The sequence below is a fragment of the Hibiscus syriacus genome, unplaced genomic scaffold (assembly GCF_006381635.1).
Source record: "Hibiscus syriacus cultivar Baekdansim isolate YM2019G1 unplaced genomic scaffold, ASM638163v2 tig00111662_pilon, whole genome shotgun sequence".
Taxonomy (NCBI): Eukaryota; Viridiplantae; Streptophyta; class Magnoliopsida; order Malvales; family Malvaceae; genus Hibiscus; species Hibiscus syriacus.
The window spans coordinates 1517137-1538265 of NW_024063150.1; the positions used below are offsets into that span (position 1 = coordinate 1517137).

Consider the following 21129-nt stretch of genomic DNA (forward strand, 5'->3'; position numbering starts at 1 on the left):
CAAACCTAGAGTTGTAGTGGAACAACATGAACTACCCTAAGTGTTGTTGCTTCTCTCAAAGTCCAACAAGTTTTTTCCCTTTGGAGCTTCAAAATTAGAGGTCACCTTGATGTAGAAGAGAAGGTTTAAGAGTGGTCGCCTCTTTTTTTCTCTTTCTTATCTCACGCACTCTTCTCCTATAAATGTGGTGTCCTTTTGCTTTTTATAGTGGGGGATCCTAGGGTTTTGTTCCCTCATTCTTAATGCTTCCCTAAGGGAATAAACCTTTCAAGTGTGGGGGTCAGTTGGAAGGTGTCACATGTGGACTGCCAAAATAAAATATCTTCTTCTTTTGTCTTCTAGTGTGCCTAGAAATACTATCCCTTTTGTTGCAACATAATCGTCCTCTCCCTTTAGTTTTCCTTAAGTCACCTGCATATCACCACAACAATGAAAACCTTTCTCAAGTAGCACCAATTTCAGAAAAATAAAAGTTAAGGCAACGAAACACCACGAAATGCAAATGAATATTATATGCAACTATATGCAATGAAATGAACTTTTAAAAAACCAATAACCTAATTAAAAAGGCACAAATTATAGCCTTTTTATGTGGTTATCAATGTATAAGTTCTAGGAGTGTTCAAAAATATTAGAACCAGATAACTCATCTCGTTGACCTGATCTAAAATTATTAGGTATTTATAGTGAAAATACTAGAATTTCAGGGTCGAAAACTCCATCCATTATTTTTACAGGGTTTTGAGTTAGGCTCGAGTCATGAAATAATATTTAATTGGGTATCTAACGGTCCGACATTTGCTTTTTTTTTATATATTTTTATTTTATATTGAATTTTTTTATTCTTAATTCTTAAATTATTTCATCATAACTTTCTAAACTATTTATTTCTTAAATTATTTCAATCTAAAGATTTAAATTATTTCAATCTAACGATTTAAATTATTTCTCAAATTATTTTTGAATTTTAAAATATTTTTAATTTAATTGTGTTTGTTTAATTTTATTTTTAATAAATTTTATATATTTTAAACTTAAAAATTTTATGAGTTAATTATGTATTATATAACTTTAAGTTTTAAATTTTTAAATTTTTAAAAATAATATAATTTAAAGAAAATAATAAAATAAATAAATCTAATACTATTGACAAAAAATATGAATACTCAAATTTTATGATTACTCAACTTATGAGTACAAAAATTTAATAGACTATAATATGGGTCGACATTTTTGGTAGTCGTATATTTTGAATATCCAAAATTTTGAATACTCAAAAATACTGGTACCTAAAAAAATATGGGTATCCGATTTTGACCACCCTAAATGCTAATGTTAAAGTCTGTTTGTTTTATGTAAAATATTTTCTTTATTTTCCAGTATTTGGTTATAGGAAAATTGATTGGTCGCCGTAAAATATTTCTTGATTAACAGAATTTCCTTTCTATTTTCTAGAAAATGATTTAGGGTCTGATTTTTCGTAAGTCATTTTTTGAACTTTTTCACTTCAAATAATAAATACCCAAAATAATTTTATTTTATGAATTTAATATTAATATAGTATTTTAATATCATTTCAATCAAAGCATTAATTATTAAAATATTTAAAATATATGTATTAATATTTCTAATAATATTATATTTTTATTTTAATAATCTATAATAAGTTATTAATAAAATTTATATTATTTATTAATTTCATAGAAATAATAATTAATAATACATAACATCTTCCAAACATTATAATACGATTTTCAAAAAATATGATTTATTTTAAAAAATACTTTTCAAAAAAATAAGTGAAATAAAAGGACCCATAGTTCACTATGAAGCTTGGGCAGAGAAGTCGGGTCGGTAATCTAATACGGGTCTCAATGTAAGCCACTTTCCCGCCAAAAAGTTACCTCAAAAAGGCACTGTGTGAATCAACGGTGGAGGGAAAATCTAAAATCCCCAGAAATTTCAACGTCAATGCCGAGAAGACGCCTAAGACTGCACTGCTCATCCGATGAAGAAGGCGAGGGAACGCAACAGCAGCCCCAAAATGAGCCTCCACATGAAAGCTCCGCCGTCAGCAACCAACCCGTGTCATTATCTCCTCCTAACCCTAACCCCGCCGAGCCACTCCCAATATCCGACGATGATTTCGTTGATGTCGATGAAAGCTTCGCTCCTTCCCCGGTGGACGACGCGGCTGCACCGGTTACATTAGGCGAGAGCTCTGGCTCTCCTATTGGGGACTCCCTTTCAAGAATGGGACTCAAATTGAGGAGAGAGTGGCTGGATTCCTGCATTCAAGGGCTAGAGAGATCGGTCCCTAGGTTTTCGGCTCTCGATGTTTCTGCAAAAGCGAAGCTTTGCTTTCAACAATTCTTGCTTTCTGATATGAATTATTCCGGCGGCGGTATTCTTCCCGAAAATGTTGATTCGATGCACCTTGTTGATCTCAAAGGACCCTTTGTCTTGCAGGTTCTCTTGTTTTACTATTCAGGAAATGGATGTGTTGATGTTTCAAATGTTTGTTCATTCCAAATTCTTATGTTTCTAGGTTGACGAGATAGTAAATATCAGTTGTCCCCTCAAGGGAAGGTATCAGGATACACCTTCTGGGATCAAGAGGTGCCTTAAGTTATCCATGACAGATGGTGTTCAACGCATATTTGGAATGGAATACAGGCCTATCAAAGATCTCCATGTTTTGGCTCCCTCTGGATTGAAGGTTCTTCTCTACTGCTATCACTGATTTCTGTATGGTATTACTGATGGGGAATGGTAGTTTTAGTATTGATGATTTATTATTCATTTTTGTATGGTATTGCTAATAGGGAATGGTAGTTTAAGTATCGACGATTTTATTATTTAACTTTGATATGAGGTCAGCAGAATTATGCCACTTAACACGTGAGGAATCTCTTGGCCTACATGTGGACAACCTCACCACAGGTTGTCAACTTCTCTCATAGGGTTAGGTGGGGAACATAACATGACAAAACCTTGCCTTTGATAATATGTTAAGCATCTAACCTAGAACCATTCGGTAATAGGTGGAGGGGCTCAACTTCAACATAAGACCGCAAGACATCTGATACTTAGATTTTGGATAACGCCACTTGACAAGATAAATCAATGGTATATAGTTCTTTTTTCATAATATGCTAAGAGAGAGTGCATTTCATTTGGGTAACCAGCGTAGCATTATCTTCCTTGGATTTGAAGGCATAAATTAGAATCAATGGCATCTTGACATCTTGTGGCCTACTAGTATCTGCATTTTCAACTGATCGATTTGGTCATAAATGGATCTTTCTAATATCTCTTATTTACTCACTGGGTGGTGGTTTGCGACGTTGGATATAAATTGTTTATATCTTGATATGTAAATGATACCCACTGAGTGGTGTGCGACAAGATAAAACATTGTTTATATCTTGACAGTTATGTTGTCTTATCAATTCATGCCAAGAAAATACTACCTCTACTTCATAAATTGTAAATGATTCATCAAAAATTCCATTTTCGAAGAATGAGTTTATTTTACATTGTTTACTAAAGTTTTATCTTGATATGTATGTCTAGGCCTACGTTAATTTTTCAGTCAGATGATTCTTTACAGTTACTTGCTCTGTCTGAACTGCTTATTTTGTTGGGCAATGTCACTTGATCCTGCTGGTACAACGTCTAGATTAGCCCATAATTTCCCTAGGTTGGACACATGCGCATTTATTCATGGCAACCAAAAGTTTAAAACCTTTATTTGTATTAGTCGCCAAAGCTTTGATGTAGTTTGGTTATATTTTTTATTTTGTAGGTTGCCATCTGTAATGTAATATACGACGTGGGCTTCTTATGCTTGTCCCTGAGTGTTTAGAAATTCTGGGGGGAGTGGTTGAGGACATAGAAACTGCACGACAACGTCTTGTTGCTGAAGTAAATAAGCCACCTAGGGGTAAAAGGTATTATTATTGTACATATTTCTTTTCATATACATTACCAAAACTTATAGACAAGCAATGTCACCTCCCCCCATCACAAATTATCAGTTAAACATACTTTGTAGTTTTACTTCTGTTTTCATGTTATCAATAGCTAAAATCAAATAACATTGCCTTTAAAGGCTGTACAATTAGGGGACTGAGTCACTAGTTCAGAATTGCATGTTAGCAGCCTCCCAGAGGGGTAAATTGCATCGACTGCAGTACTTTTGATGCTTGTCTAATTTCACAATGTTCGTATGAACGAAAAAATTGAATAAAACCAGAATGTCCTTTAAGGAGTGGAAAAAAATATGTAGTTTAGTTTTATTATTATCAGGACATGCTGATTAGAGTTGTTCCATTACCATCCTTGTTTAGTGATTTATCTTAAACCGTTTTGAAACTTGGAATGATCTTACATATTATGAATCATTTAATGAGGACCAGAAATTCACTTGAATCAATAATTTTTCATCTTTGTGAACAATTCTCTCTCTATTTTATGCAGAACAAAGATAGGAGTAGTTCCTCCTCTAGCAACTAGAGCAACTCTTGCTGCATGGCCGTTGAATGGTGTTAACTTTGTTGAATCTACTAACAATTTAATATCTCAAAATTCGGCGCCTTTTCAGACAGATGAAAGAGGTTTTTTTTTTGTTTGTTTTTTAAATCAAATGAAAGGGCTTGACTACCCAAAGAAAAAATGAGTGCACTAAAAGGATAAAAATGGTTGCATGTTGTATATGTTTGTTATAAATTTAATTTTGAAGGGAGATATTGATTAATGCTTTTTTTAAGCATAATGATAGTTAAACGAAAATTGATGGTGAAAAAAGCTTGATTTTAAAGCTACAACTCAAATTAAAAAAATGGAGAGAGGGAGAGAGCGAGAGTGCAAGTTTTCTTATGGCAAAGATAGAGAGGTCCATGGAGGAGGTATTTGGTCTGTGTTTGTTGATAATCTTAGTAGGAGAGTGAGCAGAAGAGCATTAGGGGAACATTTTAGTTATCATGGCAAAGTCATTAGAGTGTTTATTCCATTTATTAATAACAGACCAAAATACAAGGATTGCACGTTTGCGTTCGTTCATTTTGCAAGCAAGGAAGATCTATGCAATGCGGTGGAGAAGATGAATAATGTCAGGGTTAATGGGAGGATAATTTATGTGTCAGTAGCTAAATATGACAAGCGATCTGAGAAGAAGAGTCGTGAAGGGATTAGAGCAGAGGGCTCCAAAAGGGTAGAAACAGGAGAGTTGAAGGGCAGAAGAATGACTTCTCCAGCACAAGTGGCAGAGAAAATGGAGCGGATGAATAGGTTCATTGATGGAAGAACTTATAGAGACACGGTGGTTGGGGTGAAAAAAGTTCCAAAGGGTCATCAACTAAGCAGTCAAGGGAATAAAAAGGAGGAGAAAAAATCTTTGGAAGTCTTTATCCCGGTGGAAGAGAGATTATGGTTGAAATTTTCACTTACTGGCATTTGCAAAGGTATTTTCGAAGTTGACTTTGTGCAGAAAGCCTTACGGAATGAGGGCTTCAAAGTTAAGGTGATAAGGTGGGGTTTTGTGAAGAATGCGTGTCTTGTAGTTTTTCAGTCGGTTGAAGAGATAAGAATTGCAATGGAAGAAAGATGGGAAGCTCTGTCGTTCTGGTTTGAAATATTGGAGCCGGTAGTGGAGGGGTCATCACATTAGCTTATTGTGCGATTTCAATGGTTGGTGTCCCGTTAAATTGTTGGTCGATCTCGTTCTTTTCTAGTTTAACATCCAAATGGGGAAAGTTAGTAAGAATTCAGGATCAAACTGCACATAGAGTGGATTGCAGAGTGGCACAGATGCTACTAAGGGTTGAGAGTCCATTTGATATTCCAGATCATGTCATCATCAATACATATGGGAGGAAGTTCATGATCAAAATTAATGTTGAATGTGTTGAGGATATTTTTCCTGAGTTAACAGACATGGAGGAAGAAGAAGTTACAGAGGATCCATGGGAGGAAAGTTCTTTGGATTGGAGCAATGAAGAAGTGCAGAATCGACAAGAAGAGCAGGTGGGAGAGAAGGAGTTGTCAGAATCCCATAATAGGGTTGAGAATGGGTTAGAAGTTCCCAACAAGGCAAAAACACAAATACCGAGGGGGGTTTGAATTTAAAAATAGGAATGGAAAATACGTTTGACTTGTGCAAAGATGTGACAGAGGCAGGTGATGTCTCCATCCAGCAGGAAAAGTCAGAAGAAGTTAATGAAGGGAGAGAAAATGGGAAATGTCTGGGAGACGCTTCTATTGAGCATGAGAAAGTTGATTGTGAAATTGGGCTTCATACGGGCTCGGAAATACAGGTGAGGAGTGGGCTGGATCATGAGGAGAGATTAAGCAAGGATTGTTGTATTGGTACAACAGAAATCAATGTTGTGCAGTGTCAAACTTCCTTGCAGGTGGGGTCTGTTTCTTTGTCTTCTCAAAGAAATTCAAGGAAGGTTGTACCTGGGAGTAGAGTGGGAAGGGGTAATTGCAAACGTGTTTATTCAAGGTCAAGGAAGTGGGATCTAGGAGCTGTATTGGTACAAGTTCGGAGTATGCTTATAATAACGAGGAGATGGATGGGGCAGAGGCTTTGGAGTGCTGGAATGTAAGTAATTTGTTAGGGGTAACATTTAGAGGGGGGAAAGAAGCTTTTATGAACAAAACAATTCCATTGGTGAAGGAGAGAGAAGTGCATGGGGGAAATTAAGGGGGCTGGAATTCAAGGTTATAGCTGGATTTTGATGATTAGTTGGAATTTATTGTCTTGGAATATTAGGGGTTTGGGTAGGAGGATAAAGGCTAGAGTTGTTAGGAGGGTTGTGGAGGAGAGAAATCCTTTAATTTTATTCATTCAGGAATCAAAATTGGAAGTGTTGACTCAATTGGTAGTGAGGAAAATGGGAGGAAATTTGTTGACAGCTTCGGCAGTTTCAGCAGCCGAAGGTTCTGCTGGAGGTCTGATTACTTTATGGAATGAAAAAGAATGTCAGGTTTAAGAGGAGATCATTCATAGGAGATTTGTAGCAGTTAAGGGTATTATTGATGAGTTAATAGGGTCTTGTTGGTTCATAAATGTGTACGGTCCGAGTGTGGATTCAAAAATGGAGACGTTTTATGGGGAGTTGCTGTTATTTTTGGAGAATGTAGAATGCCCAGTGTGTCTTAGAGGGGACTTCAACGTTTTTATGTCACAGGATGAGAAGATTGGAGGTGCAGTGAATTTAGCTTCAATGTTTGCTTTAAGAGACTTTGTGAGCAAAGCTAATTTAGTGGATTTGCCTTTGGTTGGAGGTAGATTTACATGGTGTAACAATAGAGAAATCCCAACTTATGAGAGACTAGATCGATTCCTAGTGGATCAAGATTTTTATCATTGTTCCCCATGATAACACAAAAACTCCTAGAAAGGTCTGTTTCAGATCATAACAGCATCTTGCTGGAAAATAGGGGCTGGAATTGAGGTCCTAAACCATTCAAATTGTTTAACTATGTCATGGAAGAGGATGGTTTTGCAAGATGATGGAGGGAGAGCTGGAAAAGCTTTGTAAAGTGGAGAATAGACAACCAATCTTTAACATACTAAAAGGAGTGCAGGAAGCAGCGAAGAGATGGTCTAGGAAAGATCATTTAGAGATCCCCGGGAGAATAAATATGTTGGAGAAAGAAATTCATGAGATGGAACTTCATTTGCAACAAGGTCTCCCCATGGTGTCTATGAAGAATTTAGTGGAAGCAAAGAAAGAGCTGTGGGACTTGTATAAAAAAGAGGAATCGATTTCGCTACAAAAGTCAAGATTGAAGTGGAGTATGGGGATAAGAACACTAGATTTTTCCACCAATGTTCAGGAGGGAGAGGAAGGAGAAATGGTATCAAATCCATCAAAGTAGATAATGAATACATTTCAGATCCAAAATTAATTAAAGTTTCGGTGGTACATTTTTTTCAAGGGGTTGTTTAACCAGGAAAATACATTGGAAGTGGAGGAGCTAGAATTGGAATTTTTACAACTCTCAAATCAGCAGAGTATGACCCTTGAGAAGCCTTTTTCTGAAGAGGAAATTTCGGATGGTAACAAAGCACCTGGCCCGGATGGACTGAATTTAGGCTTTTTCAAGAAGTTCTGGTCAAGTTTGAAGGAAGTTCTGCTGCTGTTTTTTAAGGAATTTTATGAGGGTAAGGAATGGGACTTGGAAACCAACCATTCTTTCCTCTCTCTTATTCCTAAGAGGGCCAATCCGAAGGGGTTAGAAGACTTTAGGCCAATTAGCCTAGTTGGGGGTTTCTACAAAATTCTTTCAAAAGTACTAGCGAGAAGGTTAAGCTTGTGTATTAACGAAGTTATTAGTCCATCACAATTTGCATTTATACCGGGGAGACACATTTTGGATTGCTCGTTCATAGCAAATGAAGGCATTGATTGTTGGAGGAAAAAATGATTGAAGGGAGTTGTTTTTAAGGTGGATTTCAAGAGAGCCTATGATTCGGTGGATTGGAGGATCTTGCTGAAAATAATGAGTAAAATGGGGTTTGGAGTTAGATGGAGTTCTTGGATATACAAGTGTGTCTGAATAGCTTCCATTTCGGTTTTGGTAAATGGCACACCTACAGAGAAAATACACACTACTAGAGGATTAAGACAAGGTTGTTCGTTATCTCCTATGTTGTTCAATTTGGGAGGTGAATGGTTACAGTTAATGTTGGTGAAAGCAGTGGACAAAGGGTTGTTTTCGGGCTTTAAATTAGGTTATAAAGATCGTCTTTCATGTTATCACATTTGCAATTTGCAAATGACTTAATAATTTTTAGCAAGGCTTCTACTCATGATTTGTGAATATTATAAGGGTGCTTTTAATTTATGAACTGCTGGTGGGGCTGAAATTGAATCTGACTAAGAGCAGAATTTTTGGAATTAATATGGGGGAGGAGGATTTAGCTTCTTGGGCCAAGGAAATAGGTTGTGAAAGAGGAGCTTTTCCATCGGAGTACTTAGGTCTACCGTTAGGGGCCAAGAGGAATACTTTTTCCTTGTGGGAACCGGTTGTACAAAATTTTTATAACATTTGTCTGGGTGGAAGGCCAAGTCTTTATCATTGGCTGGAAGGGCAGTCTTGGTCAAATCAGTGTTTTGCTCTCTCCCAATTTGTTACCTTTTTATTTTTCGGATCCCTATTAGTGTACTCAACAAATTAAACTCTATCATGGCATCTTTTCTATGGGGGGTCGACAGAAAAAAAGAACATCCATTGGGTCAAATGGGATTTGGTGTGTAAGCCAAAGAAGTTGAGGGGGGTTTAGGGATTTCGAATCTGTTGCTATTAAACAGAGCTCTTATGGGGAAATGGGTGTGGAAATTTGCTGCAGAAAAAAGCTCTTGGTGGAAAACAGTGGCCTGTTGTGTAAACAATATGGATCCAAATTCAATGATGCTCCTGAATACTTGGACAGCATGTACTTCTTGGATTTGAAGAGGAGTTGTTCAGAACTTCTTTTCAAGTGATGCTTTTGGGGATTGTTTTAGGAAAAATTTGTGTGTGAGAGCTGGAAATGGAGAAACAGTGCAGTTTTGGCATGATGTATGGTTGGGTACGGTTCCTCTGAAAGATAGGTTTCCAAGGTTATTTTCTCTTTCGAATAACAAAGGGGGGAAGGTTGTAGAATTTAGATTGTATAATGATTCGGGTGGGGTCTGGGATATTCAAACGAGAAGGAATTTGGTGGATTGGGAGTTGAGTAGTGGCTGCAACTTATCTGTCTCTTGAACAGTTCTTCATTGTCATTAGTAGAGGAAGATTGTTGGATTTGGTTGGGAAATGGTGAGGGCTATTTTACAGCAAAATCATTCATGAAAATGTATTTTGATAGAGAGGGTAATGATGAAATAGAAGGTAATTGGGAAAGATATGTCTGGAAAGGGGTAGCTCCACCACGAGTGGAAACCTTCGTTTGGCAACTCGCTCATCATAGAGTAGCGGTGAAGGAGGAACTGCTGAAGAGAGGAGTTACTGGGGTTGAAGACACTCTATGCCCATTGTGCAGGAAGTGCAATGAATCGGTCTCACATTTGTTTTTGCACTGTGATGTGGTGTGGGATTTATGGGTTAAGTTTTTAAAGTATTGGAATGTTTTCTTTGTGGTTCCGGGTAAGTTGATGGATTTCTTAATTGTGTGGGATGAGCTAGTTTTGAGTTCTATCATATGGAAGTTTATTCCTAGGGTTGTCATGTGGTCGGTTTGGAAATGTAGGAATGAGGTGTTTTTTCAACACGGGAAGGTTGATTCTGCGTTGTTGTTCTTTATTACAAGATTCAGAATTGTTCTTGGTTTCGAACTTCATTTAAGGATGTTCATATTCCTTTTGATTCTTTGATGGGGGATTTAAAATTAGCAGACTTGAATGGAAATCTGAAAAAGAGGTCTCCTTCGTCTTCTAGGTGGAGTCCTCCTTCGGAAGGGTTCTTAAAAGTAAACGTAGATGGTGCAATAGTCAAAGGTTGGGATAAGGGTGGAATAGGTGGATTGATTAGGGATGGCAGTGGTTCGGTGCTTGGGTCATTTTCAGAGAAGGTAGGGGAGGTCCTCCTTTACTCGCAGAGCTTTTGGGGATCAAAAGAGGGTTGATTCTTATCGAGGAAGTTGATTACATTCCAAGTCAGAGGATTATTTTGGAATCGGATTCTACTAATGCTCTAAAGTGGATTAACAATCCGGACCTTAGTACTACTTTGTTTAAATCCTTGGTGAGGGATATAGCTACTCGTGTGGAAAGGAAGGGTATTATCACAAGGCATATTTCGAGAGCCGCAAATTGGTAAGCGAATGAATTAGCAAAAGCTGGTATAGGTTGATTTTTGGGTTTGTGTAGTGGTTAAAGGTGTTCTGCCTTGGATGTTCTTATTAAGGGAGTTAATAGGGTGTGTTATGTATTCAGAGTTCTGGTTAAAGGTTATGTGGTTAGTAGTTAGTATTTAGGTGTGGAGGTATATTATTGTTTACATTAATAAAAGTTAGAGGCACTCTTTTCCTCTTTCCTAGGTCTTTCATGTTATGTTTATAATATGTAGGATATGAAGGGGTTTTTAATGAGGCCTTATTCTATAAAAAAAAAAGCATAATGATAGTTTGGGATGTCTTGTAGAACAGAAAATGAGATGGCAGGCAAGTTAGATGTATGCACTCTTAAGAGTTTAGACAAGCCTTTAGTGTTTCACTTGAGTTTCAGAATTTGAGGTTGACATTTCTTGTTCAAGAAATGAAAGAATTCTGCTGCTTAGGCTTTCCTTAAAATTTTTTAGCTGGTGATACATTGAAAATTTTCCCTCAACTATTTCATCATTTATCTTCAATTATGTGCTATGCTTCTTGAATTAGAATCAAAGAAATTTGAGGGCATTTGAAATTTTAGAAGATTACTTAGCAAATTGAGAGCGTATCAATTGATTGTATGTCCATCCCTTTTTTGCCTATATCCATATATTGCAGGTGCTACTTTTGTTTCATCTAGCACTGTTACTACTCAAAGAACTGTAGATGATCCCACTGCTCATACGCGTGGAGTGAATGCTGTGCCTAGTTCATCATCCGATGTTGCTGTGGATGTTGAGAGGATGCATATTGATAGTGTTCCCATTAGCAGGGAAGATGCTTTGTCAAACTCGAATACTGCTCCAGATAATGAGCACATTCATGTGGTTGATGTTGTTGAACATCCTCTCATCCTTTCCGGAAACCGAGAAGTTCCCTTTACCTACTTAGCTAGTTTGTCAGCTAGGTGGGCTGCTGTTAAAGATAAAGCTACACATGTACAGGGAAAAATTAAGGTATCCATAATTCCCTATTTTTATATTGTTGTTATCTTCGGTGACCTACTTTTTAGCACTAAAAAATCGTCCAGAATTTTAAAAATGGATAACACAGGATTAGTTGAGAATGCCTTCCATCTTATATTTAGTTTGTTTCTACTATCTGATCTTTTTTTTTTTTGTTGAAGTTTTTTCTCAATTTAATGAAAACAATTGTAGTGCTTCTTAACTGGTGTCAAGGGATTCCAGTATAAGCAAAGGACAACGTATGAGCTTCTATGTTATGTTGATGATGGCAGCCTCATCTCTGAGATTCTCATTGATCACAATGTAAGTTCATATGAAACCCTCTCTTAAAGACTATCTCTTTCTATCAATATGGACTTAACAATTTGCATCCATTCTCAGTATTCTCTCCCTTGAAACTAGTTACTTTAGGGCTTATGGCTTTTTACCGATAATGCTATGAGCTCAACTTGAGAACTTAATCTATTTGTATTTCCGAGTTCTAGGTTGTGCAGAGAGGAATAGGTCGTTCTCCACAAGAGGTCACTGCTGCTCTTTCTTCTTCAGACAAACAAATAGTTAGCGATATGAAGGAGATTATGAGGCAATTTCAGGCATTTTTGGCACATTTTGAGGTAAAGCCTGTCAAAACTTCAACTACTTATCAACTATGAGTCTCATTTTTCACGAGTTCCAACTAGATTACATAGTTTTATTGTGAAGGTGCGCTCTAGGTGGTCGAATGTATATTCCTTAAATTGCATTAGGCTCAAGGCGCAAAGAAATGCTATTACACCTATATTAAATAACATTAGAGAAACTGCTAAAACTTCCATTAATTACTATCAAATAGTCCTTTATTTTCTAAGGATAAGAAGGTAGTTTCTCTTTTCTCTATTTAAAATTTCGACACTACAGGCTTTAAAGCAAAAAAAACAACAAAAACAACGTCTATAACGTATCCCGGTGGTGGATCATAGCTGAGCTTTGGCCCTCGTTGCCTTATGAGGGTGTTCTGTACATTCGAGTAATACTCAAGACATTAATTTCCCAAAGGGCTGTAGAAGGAAAAAGACATCCTTTTTCGGCTATAGATCTTCTCCATTTCTGGGTTTCTAGAAATGTCGTTAAGTGATACAAATCACAGTTTGTGTGATCTCATAAAGTCTGAAACCTCTGACATTCCTTATTGCTCCTCTGGCTTAAGACACAGTTAACAGGGTTTACCGTGTTCAGTCAAACCTGAAATGAACCCACTTCGTGAGCTTACTCTTAAAATATCTTCCAAACATAAGTTGTCTTAATTTAGTTCACCGCTGTCTTTAACCTGTTCGATTCGATCACCTTTGATCATTATCTCTTTTTGTCTTCAACCTATTCGATTCGATCACACCTTTGATCATTATCTCTTTTTGTTAATCTCAGTCTGTTTTAATAAATTCTATAATTTATATCAAGTTCAATATGCAATAAACTGTAATCTTTGGAGTTTCTAGAAGTTTTTGAAGTTTTATATCTTCTAAACAACTACAGTCCTTTAACATAATTTTTGTTGTTGAATACTCAAATATTGGGAAGTATCAAGTTTGATATTATCCCTTCCATACTGATATATATCTAATTAAAAAAGTGACTGAGGTGCTTTTGTTGTCTAGTGCTACACACAGGAAGGCATGACTCCCCGTAAATGCAGAAATGGTGTTTATTGTTAAGATTTAAGAATGTTATATGGTTGGTTTGTTTATTGGTTACTCCATCACTTGCAAAAATTTCTTTTGCAGGGAATGATTCTCGTAGAGATAAACAGAACATCTTCTATTCCAATTGCCAAGGAGATGACCCAGGGCTGTCCTACATCGATGCACGGTTGCTTCTTAGGAGATTGAACCATTCTTCTTGTCAAACTACTCCAGAGCACCGGCCACCAGATCCGATCGAGATATCCCCTTAATAGGCTAAGATTTCTTCTTCTCATCATGACTTGTGTCATATTTCTGTAAAAGAAAAGGAAAGAGAAGAAAAACGAACTTTACGACTTTCTGTCATGTATGTCAAAATCTATGAACTTGCACTCTAATATTGATGAGGTTTCTTTACTCTCTTATTTCTCTCTTTATGTATGTAATTATTTTGATGGGGTTAGGAAAGCCTCAGGAGAAAAGAGTTGTTTGATTTGAGTTGCTACATGGTGTAGCTTCTTGCTAGGTGCATCCCTGGAAGAAGAACCGGCTCCCGACTTTAACATGAACCCGTTCCACCAATCCATCATATCCGGCAAAAACACCCTCCACAGTACTGTGGTGTGCATCCACGACGGAACCGTCAAATACTTGTCCCCATGGCATGCACTTTCAACTATCGCCTTGGCGCACCTCTCTGCTGTCTCTACCGGCCTCACTTTCACTTGAACCTGTCAACAGCAATTCATACAAATTCATTACATTCCACACTAATTTTTTTTTTCTTTTAACATAGAAATGAGGAGAGAAAAGCTTTGCTTACATCTCTCATTTATTGATCGACTTCCAATGTGCCTTCCTTCGATAAGTATTTGCCTTCAGTCATCTCTGTCTATGAATCCAGGAGTCACAATCGTGATCCCGATTTGAGTCCCCAATTCAATCCTCAATGACTCGAAAAAGCTAATCAGTGCTGCTTTGCTTGCTTTATAGAAGCCGTTGATATCACTATGATCTTCCCTTTGCTCTTCCTCAGATATTGCAGAGCAAAATAAGTGGTGTATGCTGAACCCCAGAAGTTTATGTCCTAAGAATACAAAATGCACTCATTGAACCTCAGATGTTAACACCGTGTGATTAAATTAACTTATGCTACTTGGATTATTCAAGTGAAAATGTTGAAATGCATATATGTATATGAAATAAACATAATCAAACTGTCGATATATATGAAATCATCACAGAATGATGATAAGTATTCGATCACAAATTGATACAAATTTATGTTAAACTTTTGACTTGAAAACCCACGGGCAGGATAAAATAATTTCACCATGTCAGCAAATAAATTACGAAACTGATTGTGGATAGCAAACACGAACCCCACAAACACGCGTCCATACTCGTATTCCCATTTTTTCTTCTAATTTATTGCTTCACCGAATTTTTCAAGTCAGATCAAACGAAATTCAAATCACTATTTCTAACCGATAAATCATATCTTTACACCAAGATTCAAATCACTATTGCTTCACCGGTCCAACTTTTAGCAAACAAGCACCTCCATTAATTCGAAGAGGGATTTAAAGAAGAAAAATCATCAAATCTGTGCTTACATTGCCCAAAATGGTCTACAGTGGCATCAACAAACCGCTTGCAGTCTTCAATGTTAGAGACATCTCCAAGGATGTAAACAGTTTCAGGGGACACAAGGATGTCACAAATTCCAGCTACTTCTTGGAGATGATGCTTTCTCCTCGCAACGAGAGCTAATCGAGCTCCTCTCCTAGCATACTCGTATGCCAAATGCTTCAAAACTCAAGAAAATAAGTACAAGAACTACTAAGAATTTGTAAGTAGAAAAATAGCTAAAACGAAATCATCATAAAATAAGATGATACAAAAGATGAAATTTAACTTGATTCAGCCTTTGCATATCTACACGTACAAAAAAATATAAATACATGATATCCTGTGTATCTCAAAACCCGATAATTATTTTATTAATGCAAATACTAAGGGTTACTTTTAGGGAATTGATTACCCATATTGATTGATTTGGCTCTATCACTTCTATAAAGTGGATAGTCTCTCTTCGTAATTAAGATAAACAATTGAGGAGTCCTTTCTTGCTTTTCATAAAGTTTTTCTTGTTTTTCATAAAGTTTTTGTCGAAGAGAAGAACCCAAGCGAGTTCCACTTGATTACCAAATTTAAATTTGATATCTAAAAAAAAGTAACTGATTATACTACAGCTACGAATCATACATATATACATGCAAGAATAGGGTAAATTCAGACCTCGCCAATGCCAGAAGATGCTCCGGTGATGAGTATAACTTTTCAAGCGACGTTTTCCTTGAATAAGGTTCTTGCGGTGTAGATGAAGGCCTTGAGGAAACGATACTGATTAAGGAAGAAGAAGAGTGCAAGAAGGGAGAGGGTGACTACGATGACATGCATCAACTTATCTGCCAAATCCATGCCTTGTTTCACAAACGGATTACCAGAAACTAAAGCTTCTTTTCGAGATTGTAGAATAGTACTACTTTATTTCATTGCTCTTGCACTTGCAACGTAGCGGTTCTGCATGTAGGGTATTCGACACGTAACTTCTTGTCTTTTCTTCTTCGGTTTTTAAGATCGAGAGTTTCTTCTTCTAAACAGCAGTGGATTCAATGTCGGATCTAAAAGTATTTTCAAGATGGATAGTAAGTACATATATATTGAAAACAAAAAAATTTACGTGGTCTAAAAGAATTTTCAAGATGGATAGTAAGTATTTTCAAGATGGATAGTAAGTACATATATATTCAATGTCGGATCTAAAAGTATTTTCAAGATGGATACAAGTAAAATTTTAGAGTGAGCATCATCAATAAAATAAATAATTAACATAAAAAATCAAATTTCAATGGACTCCGTGATAAAAGAATTATTGTTATTTATTAAGAATCCGAGTTCAAGCACTATAGATGTAAGGAGTGTGAACGTTAAATGTCAAAAGATTGAGAATTATCGTTAAACTTATATTACCTTATACTTACCTCAAATTAATAAAAAAATATAAAAAATTGAATTTCAAGATAGGCATGCATCTGCCTCAGAGTCCACTTGCATCCACCACCAAGTAAATCCACATCTTTTTTAAAATGTGTACTCAAATCTGAATTTTTTTTTATTAATTATTTATTTTATTAATAGTGTTCATCTTGAAATTTTATTTTTATTTATTTGATTTTAAAAAATTTATTTTATTAACATATGTGTATGTATTCTATATAATAATTTTAGTTCCCTCATCGCTTCTAAGTATTATTTTCTTTAATTTTAGAGTTTTAAGACTCATCATCTCCACAGATTGCAGTGCGAAGTTATTTGGAAGTTTTAATAAAGTTTTAGAAAGAGATCCTTCATGAATCTTTCTCATTTTTTTCTTGATTTATAAGTACATTTTGACTCTTTATTTTACCATTTGATTAAGTAGGAATTTTTCACTCTCTCTCAAAGTTCTTCATGAGTGTTGTTTCCTTTAATAAATAATTAATATAATTTATAATATTTTTATTTCAATAAAAAAAATTAGTTAACCCTTATTCCCATATGTAATAGGCTAAGAGGAGGTAGGATAGTAGGTTGCCCCCAACATCAGGTTGTGAGCAGCTTCCATGGGAGACCTCCGAATTATGAATTGCCCACCATGAGACTTGATCCCACAACCACAAGGTTAATAACCTTGCGCTCTACCAACTGAGCTGGACAGACAATTATTCAATAAAATATACCAATATTTGTATTTCAATAAAAGATATTTAAAATATACTAATTAATATTTTAAAAATATAATATAACACTATTACTTTAATAAATAATTAATATAATTTATAATATTTTTATTTCAATAAAATATACCAATATTAATATTTTTATTAATAAATTATAAAAATATTATTTTAATAATAAATAAATTATTTTAAAATTTTAAAAATAATAATATTAAGTTTTATGATAAATAATATTATTTATTGTATTTAATATATGTAATAAATAATTTTTAAAAAATTCATCAACTAGTGGAAAAAGAGTTTAAATAACATCTTCCAAATATCGTAAACGTTTTTTCAGAAAATATTTTTCATTTTACGAAAAATATTTTCAGTTAAACAAACGAACCTTAATGTCACCTATATATATATTTTGATGTGTAGGGAGCGTTTGGAGGCTTAGGTTTAAGATTTGGGTATTTTCGAACTTTTCACCCTCGATACTGAAGTTCTAAAACCCCAAATTGTAGTCCCATTTTCAAAATTAGGGCTTGGGTTTCGAGTTCCAATAGCCAAAATTAGGACTTGTAATTTTTGAACCTCACTTTCTGAACTGAAGTTCTAATAGCCCAAAATGTTGTCTCGGTTTCAAAATTACATCTTGAGTTTCGAATCTCACCCTATTGGTTTCAAATTTGATTCTTATTTCAAAATTAAGGGCTCTGATTGATTTTTTAACCTATTTTGGACTTTACGACCCAAACTACCCTTTTTCGACTTAAATTAGGTTACTAGACCTACCTAGACTGATATTTTAAGCCTAACTTTAAGTTCTAAGTACTAATATGTCACAAAACTCTAAAATTTAAAGAAATAATCAAAAAATAACCCTAGTATTAAATAGTTGGATCATATGGCCTAAGTTGTTTGAAACATGTGTGATGATAAGTGTATTCCTAAACTGACATTTCAAGGATAGTTTGAAGCCTTAAAAATAAAAATTCTTAAAATATTAATTATAATATAATATAAATTATATAAATAACCGGGTCGGGTCAGATTGGTTATTTTTCACCATAAACCCGGCCCTACCCCGATCCAAAAATTTTAATTATATAACCTATCCCGAGCCCCAAAATTTCAAAAAAAAAAACCCACCCTATAGAGTTGATTCGACTCGGGGCACGTAAGATTTGAATATTTTAACCATCCCTAGTAAGACTCAAGGCCTTAACATTTGAGAAATAGATGATCTTGAAGACTTGTAAATTTATCAAAATACCCTTAATTTTTAATAAATGGATTTGAGGCCCTAAATTTTAGTTAAAAGGTCAAAATATAGTACTTATTGAGTAGGCTTGAGGCCCTAAACATTTGATATGAATTGAGACAATACAAGTGACCATGGGTACCCAACTTCTGATATGCATAGACTACAATTTATGTTTATGCAACTATGCATCAAAATAGTGGGTTTTAATTTCTTTCGAATTAAAATATCAATATTCTCTAGATATTTAAATCACCCATTGTTTCTTACTAGTATATTTATTCGCTTTATTTGACCATGTGTTACTCATTAGACCTTTAGTTATATTTATAAACTTATTTAATTTGTTATTAATATTTTATATGATCATTTAACTTTGTGGAACTCCACTTTTCTAATTTGCTTTAATTTATATAATTTGAGACGAACCAGATTCTGGATCTTCACCAAATAAAACTGGTGTTAATCTCTGATTCCAATTGCAAATGCAAACGAGTTTGGTTGTGCACAAAAGGTGGTAATTGATTGTTGTGATCAAGGATTTAAATTACGAAGATAATCCTTTGTAGTTATGTTGTGTTTATCACTATTGTAGACACGACGACACTATTACATTAATTATAAGTATCACACTCATACTTTGACACCGCACTACTATTGTTATATAATGAGCACTATTACAATAACGATTGCTATTTAAATTCCTAATTATAATTCCATTCATAAACCTCACCCCTACTCTAAAATACATGAGAAAAAGTTCAGAAAACTCTTTATGTCCAAAAAATTGCACAAGGAGTCGGCATTTACATAGGTTCTTGAGCCACCTGCCATCCCCAATCAATATCCCATAAGAGAGTAAATAATGACATAATAAATATTATATGGTACATAAATATTACTTTAACACGTCATATTACATAAATAATAACATAATGCATATCATGTCATCATTTTAATTTATAAAACTTATCATGTCACTAATATGAATTAGCATATAGGTTTCGTAAACTTACTTTCTTGGGGACGATGAAGTGGACGAATTTCTTCTTGCCTTTCCCCTTGGGAGAAATACTCTTGTGAAGGGTCTTAACATCATGTCTCAAAAACCCATGCTTCTTGATTTGCTCTCTCACAAACCTTTCATATATGAAAGCTGCTCCCCTGAACTGAGGCAGAACCATCCACACCACGAACACCAGCTTCACGGTGTACCAAATCGGTATCCTACACAATTCAATCCCATCAGCAGACGTAGATTTTATGTTGAAAGACGAAAGTATAATATCTAAATTATAAGAGTTTGAACTTAGAAATACGCAGATAATTTTTACCACTCCAAGACTGATTGCAGCAGCATCTCAGTTAGAGTAAGCAACGAATATAAAATCCAATAAGCAAGCCACTGTTCATCGTCTTCCTTGCCCGGAGTTTCTATAGCTATCACCGAGGCGTATCTGATGTAAGAAAAACAAAAAAGAAAACAAATTATTTTCCCAGGAAACAAACATGTGAATTGATGGTATAGTTGAAATTTACTTACAAGGGATACAGCAGCATCACCACAGGCCTGCAAACATTAAAAAAGAACAATAAGGATCAAAAGTTGAAGTCTTTGAACATGAAATTAAGAGGAATATAGAAAAGGAAAGAAATACCCTGCTAAAGAATGAAGATTTGAGAGCAGAGTCCAGAAACGACTCATGTTGTTGATTTTTCTGGGGCTGGGGAAAAGTTTTTCGAGATTTGAATTGGAAAAAGAGAGAAATTACAGAGAAAGAGATAGAGAGAAGAGACGACGAAAAGCAGTTTATTGTTCGTTGATATCAAAGACAATGTTGGAAGAGGGGACAAAATATATATACCGAACTGAGCGGATTCGGCTTGTATTTAATTAAAGAGTAAAGTACACAAATGGTACCTCGACTATATGACACTACTTTATTGAGTTCTCTGACTATTAAAAGTTATTAAATGGTCCCTCGATCATAAATATTATTTTGTCTAGTCCCTTGACTATTAAAAGTTACAAAATGGTCATGCGGTCATTCATTATGTTTCAAATTCATCCTTTTATGCTAAAATATTAACGACATTCTGATCTGGATGTTAATATATTGTCTGAGATATGATAATCATTTGAGATTCTGTGATCAGATTTTATCATATATCAGACAACGTATACACATCCAGCTTAAATACCATCTTTTTAATGGAAAATGATGAATTTGGAACATAATGAATAATTGGGTGACAAATTTGTAACTTTTAATAGTCGAGGGACCAACAAAGAAACATCCTAGAGTCAAAGGAACGTTTTGTAACTTTTGATAGTCGAGACATTCAACAAAACAACAACATATAGTAGTGGGACCATTTATTAAAATAGAGTTACTGCATCATATGTCCTCAAATTATAACTTTCATTTTTAATTGGTCCTTAAACTTTTAAATATTTCAATTTCATCTATAAATTATGCTCTCATTCTAAATTAGTCCTTAAACTTTTAAATGTTCTAATTTCATCCCTTAACTATGAACCTCTTTCTAAATTGGTCTCCAAACTTTTGAATATTACAATTCACCTCCAAATTCATCTAAATATGTA

At 35.0% G+C, this 21129-nt stretch overlaps 1 protein-coding gene and 2 pseudogenes across 1 annotated transcript; 1 reads left to right on the plus strand and 2 right to left on the minus strand.

Annotated features, from left to right (window-relative positions):
* Window positions 1–1971: 1971 nt before the first annotated feature.
* On the plus strand, window positions 1972–13892 carry LOC120167067 (annotated as a pseudogene).
* Window positions 13893–13933: 41 nt separating this feature from the next.
* Window positions 13934–15971, minus strand: LOC120167099 (annotated as a pseudogene).
* Window positions 15972–19193: 3222 nt separating this feature from the next.
* On the minus strand, window positions 19194–20341 carry LOC120167059 (HVA22-like protein e). The gene is made up of 5 exons (XM_039176187.1): window positions 20180–20341; window positions 20065–20091; window positions 19856–19978; window positions 19538–19748; window positions 19194–19348 (listed from the first exon to the last, which is right to left on the minus strand). Exons 1-5 carry the CDS (start codon window positions 20224–20226, stop codon window positions 19328–19330), a joined length of 429 nt encoding a protein of 142 aa, XP_039032118.1. The 5' UTR covers window positions 20227–20341; the 3' UTR covers window positions 19194–19327.
* Window positions 20342–21129: the final 788 nt, after the last annotated feature.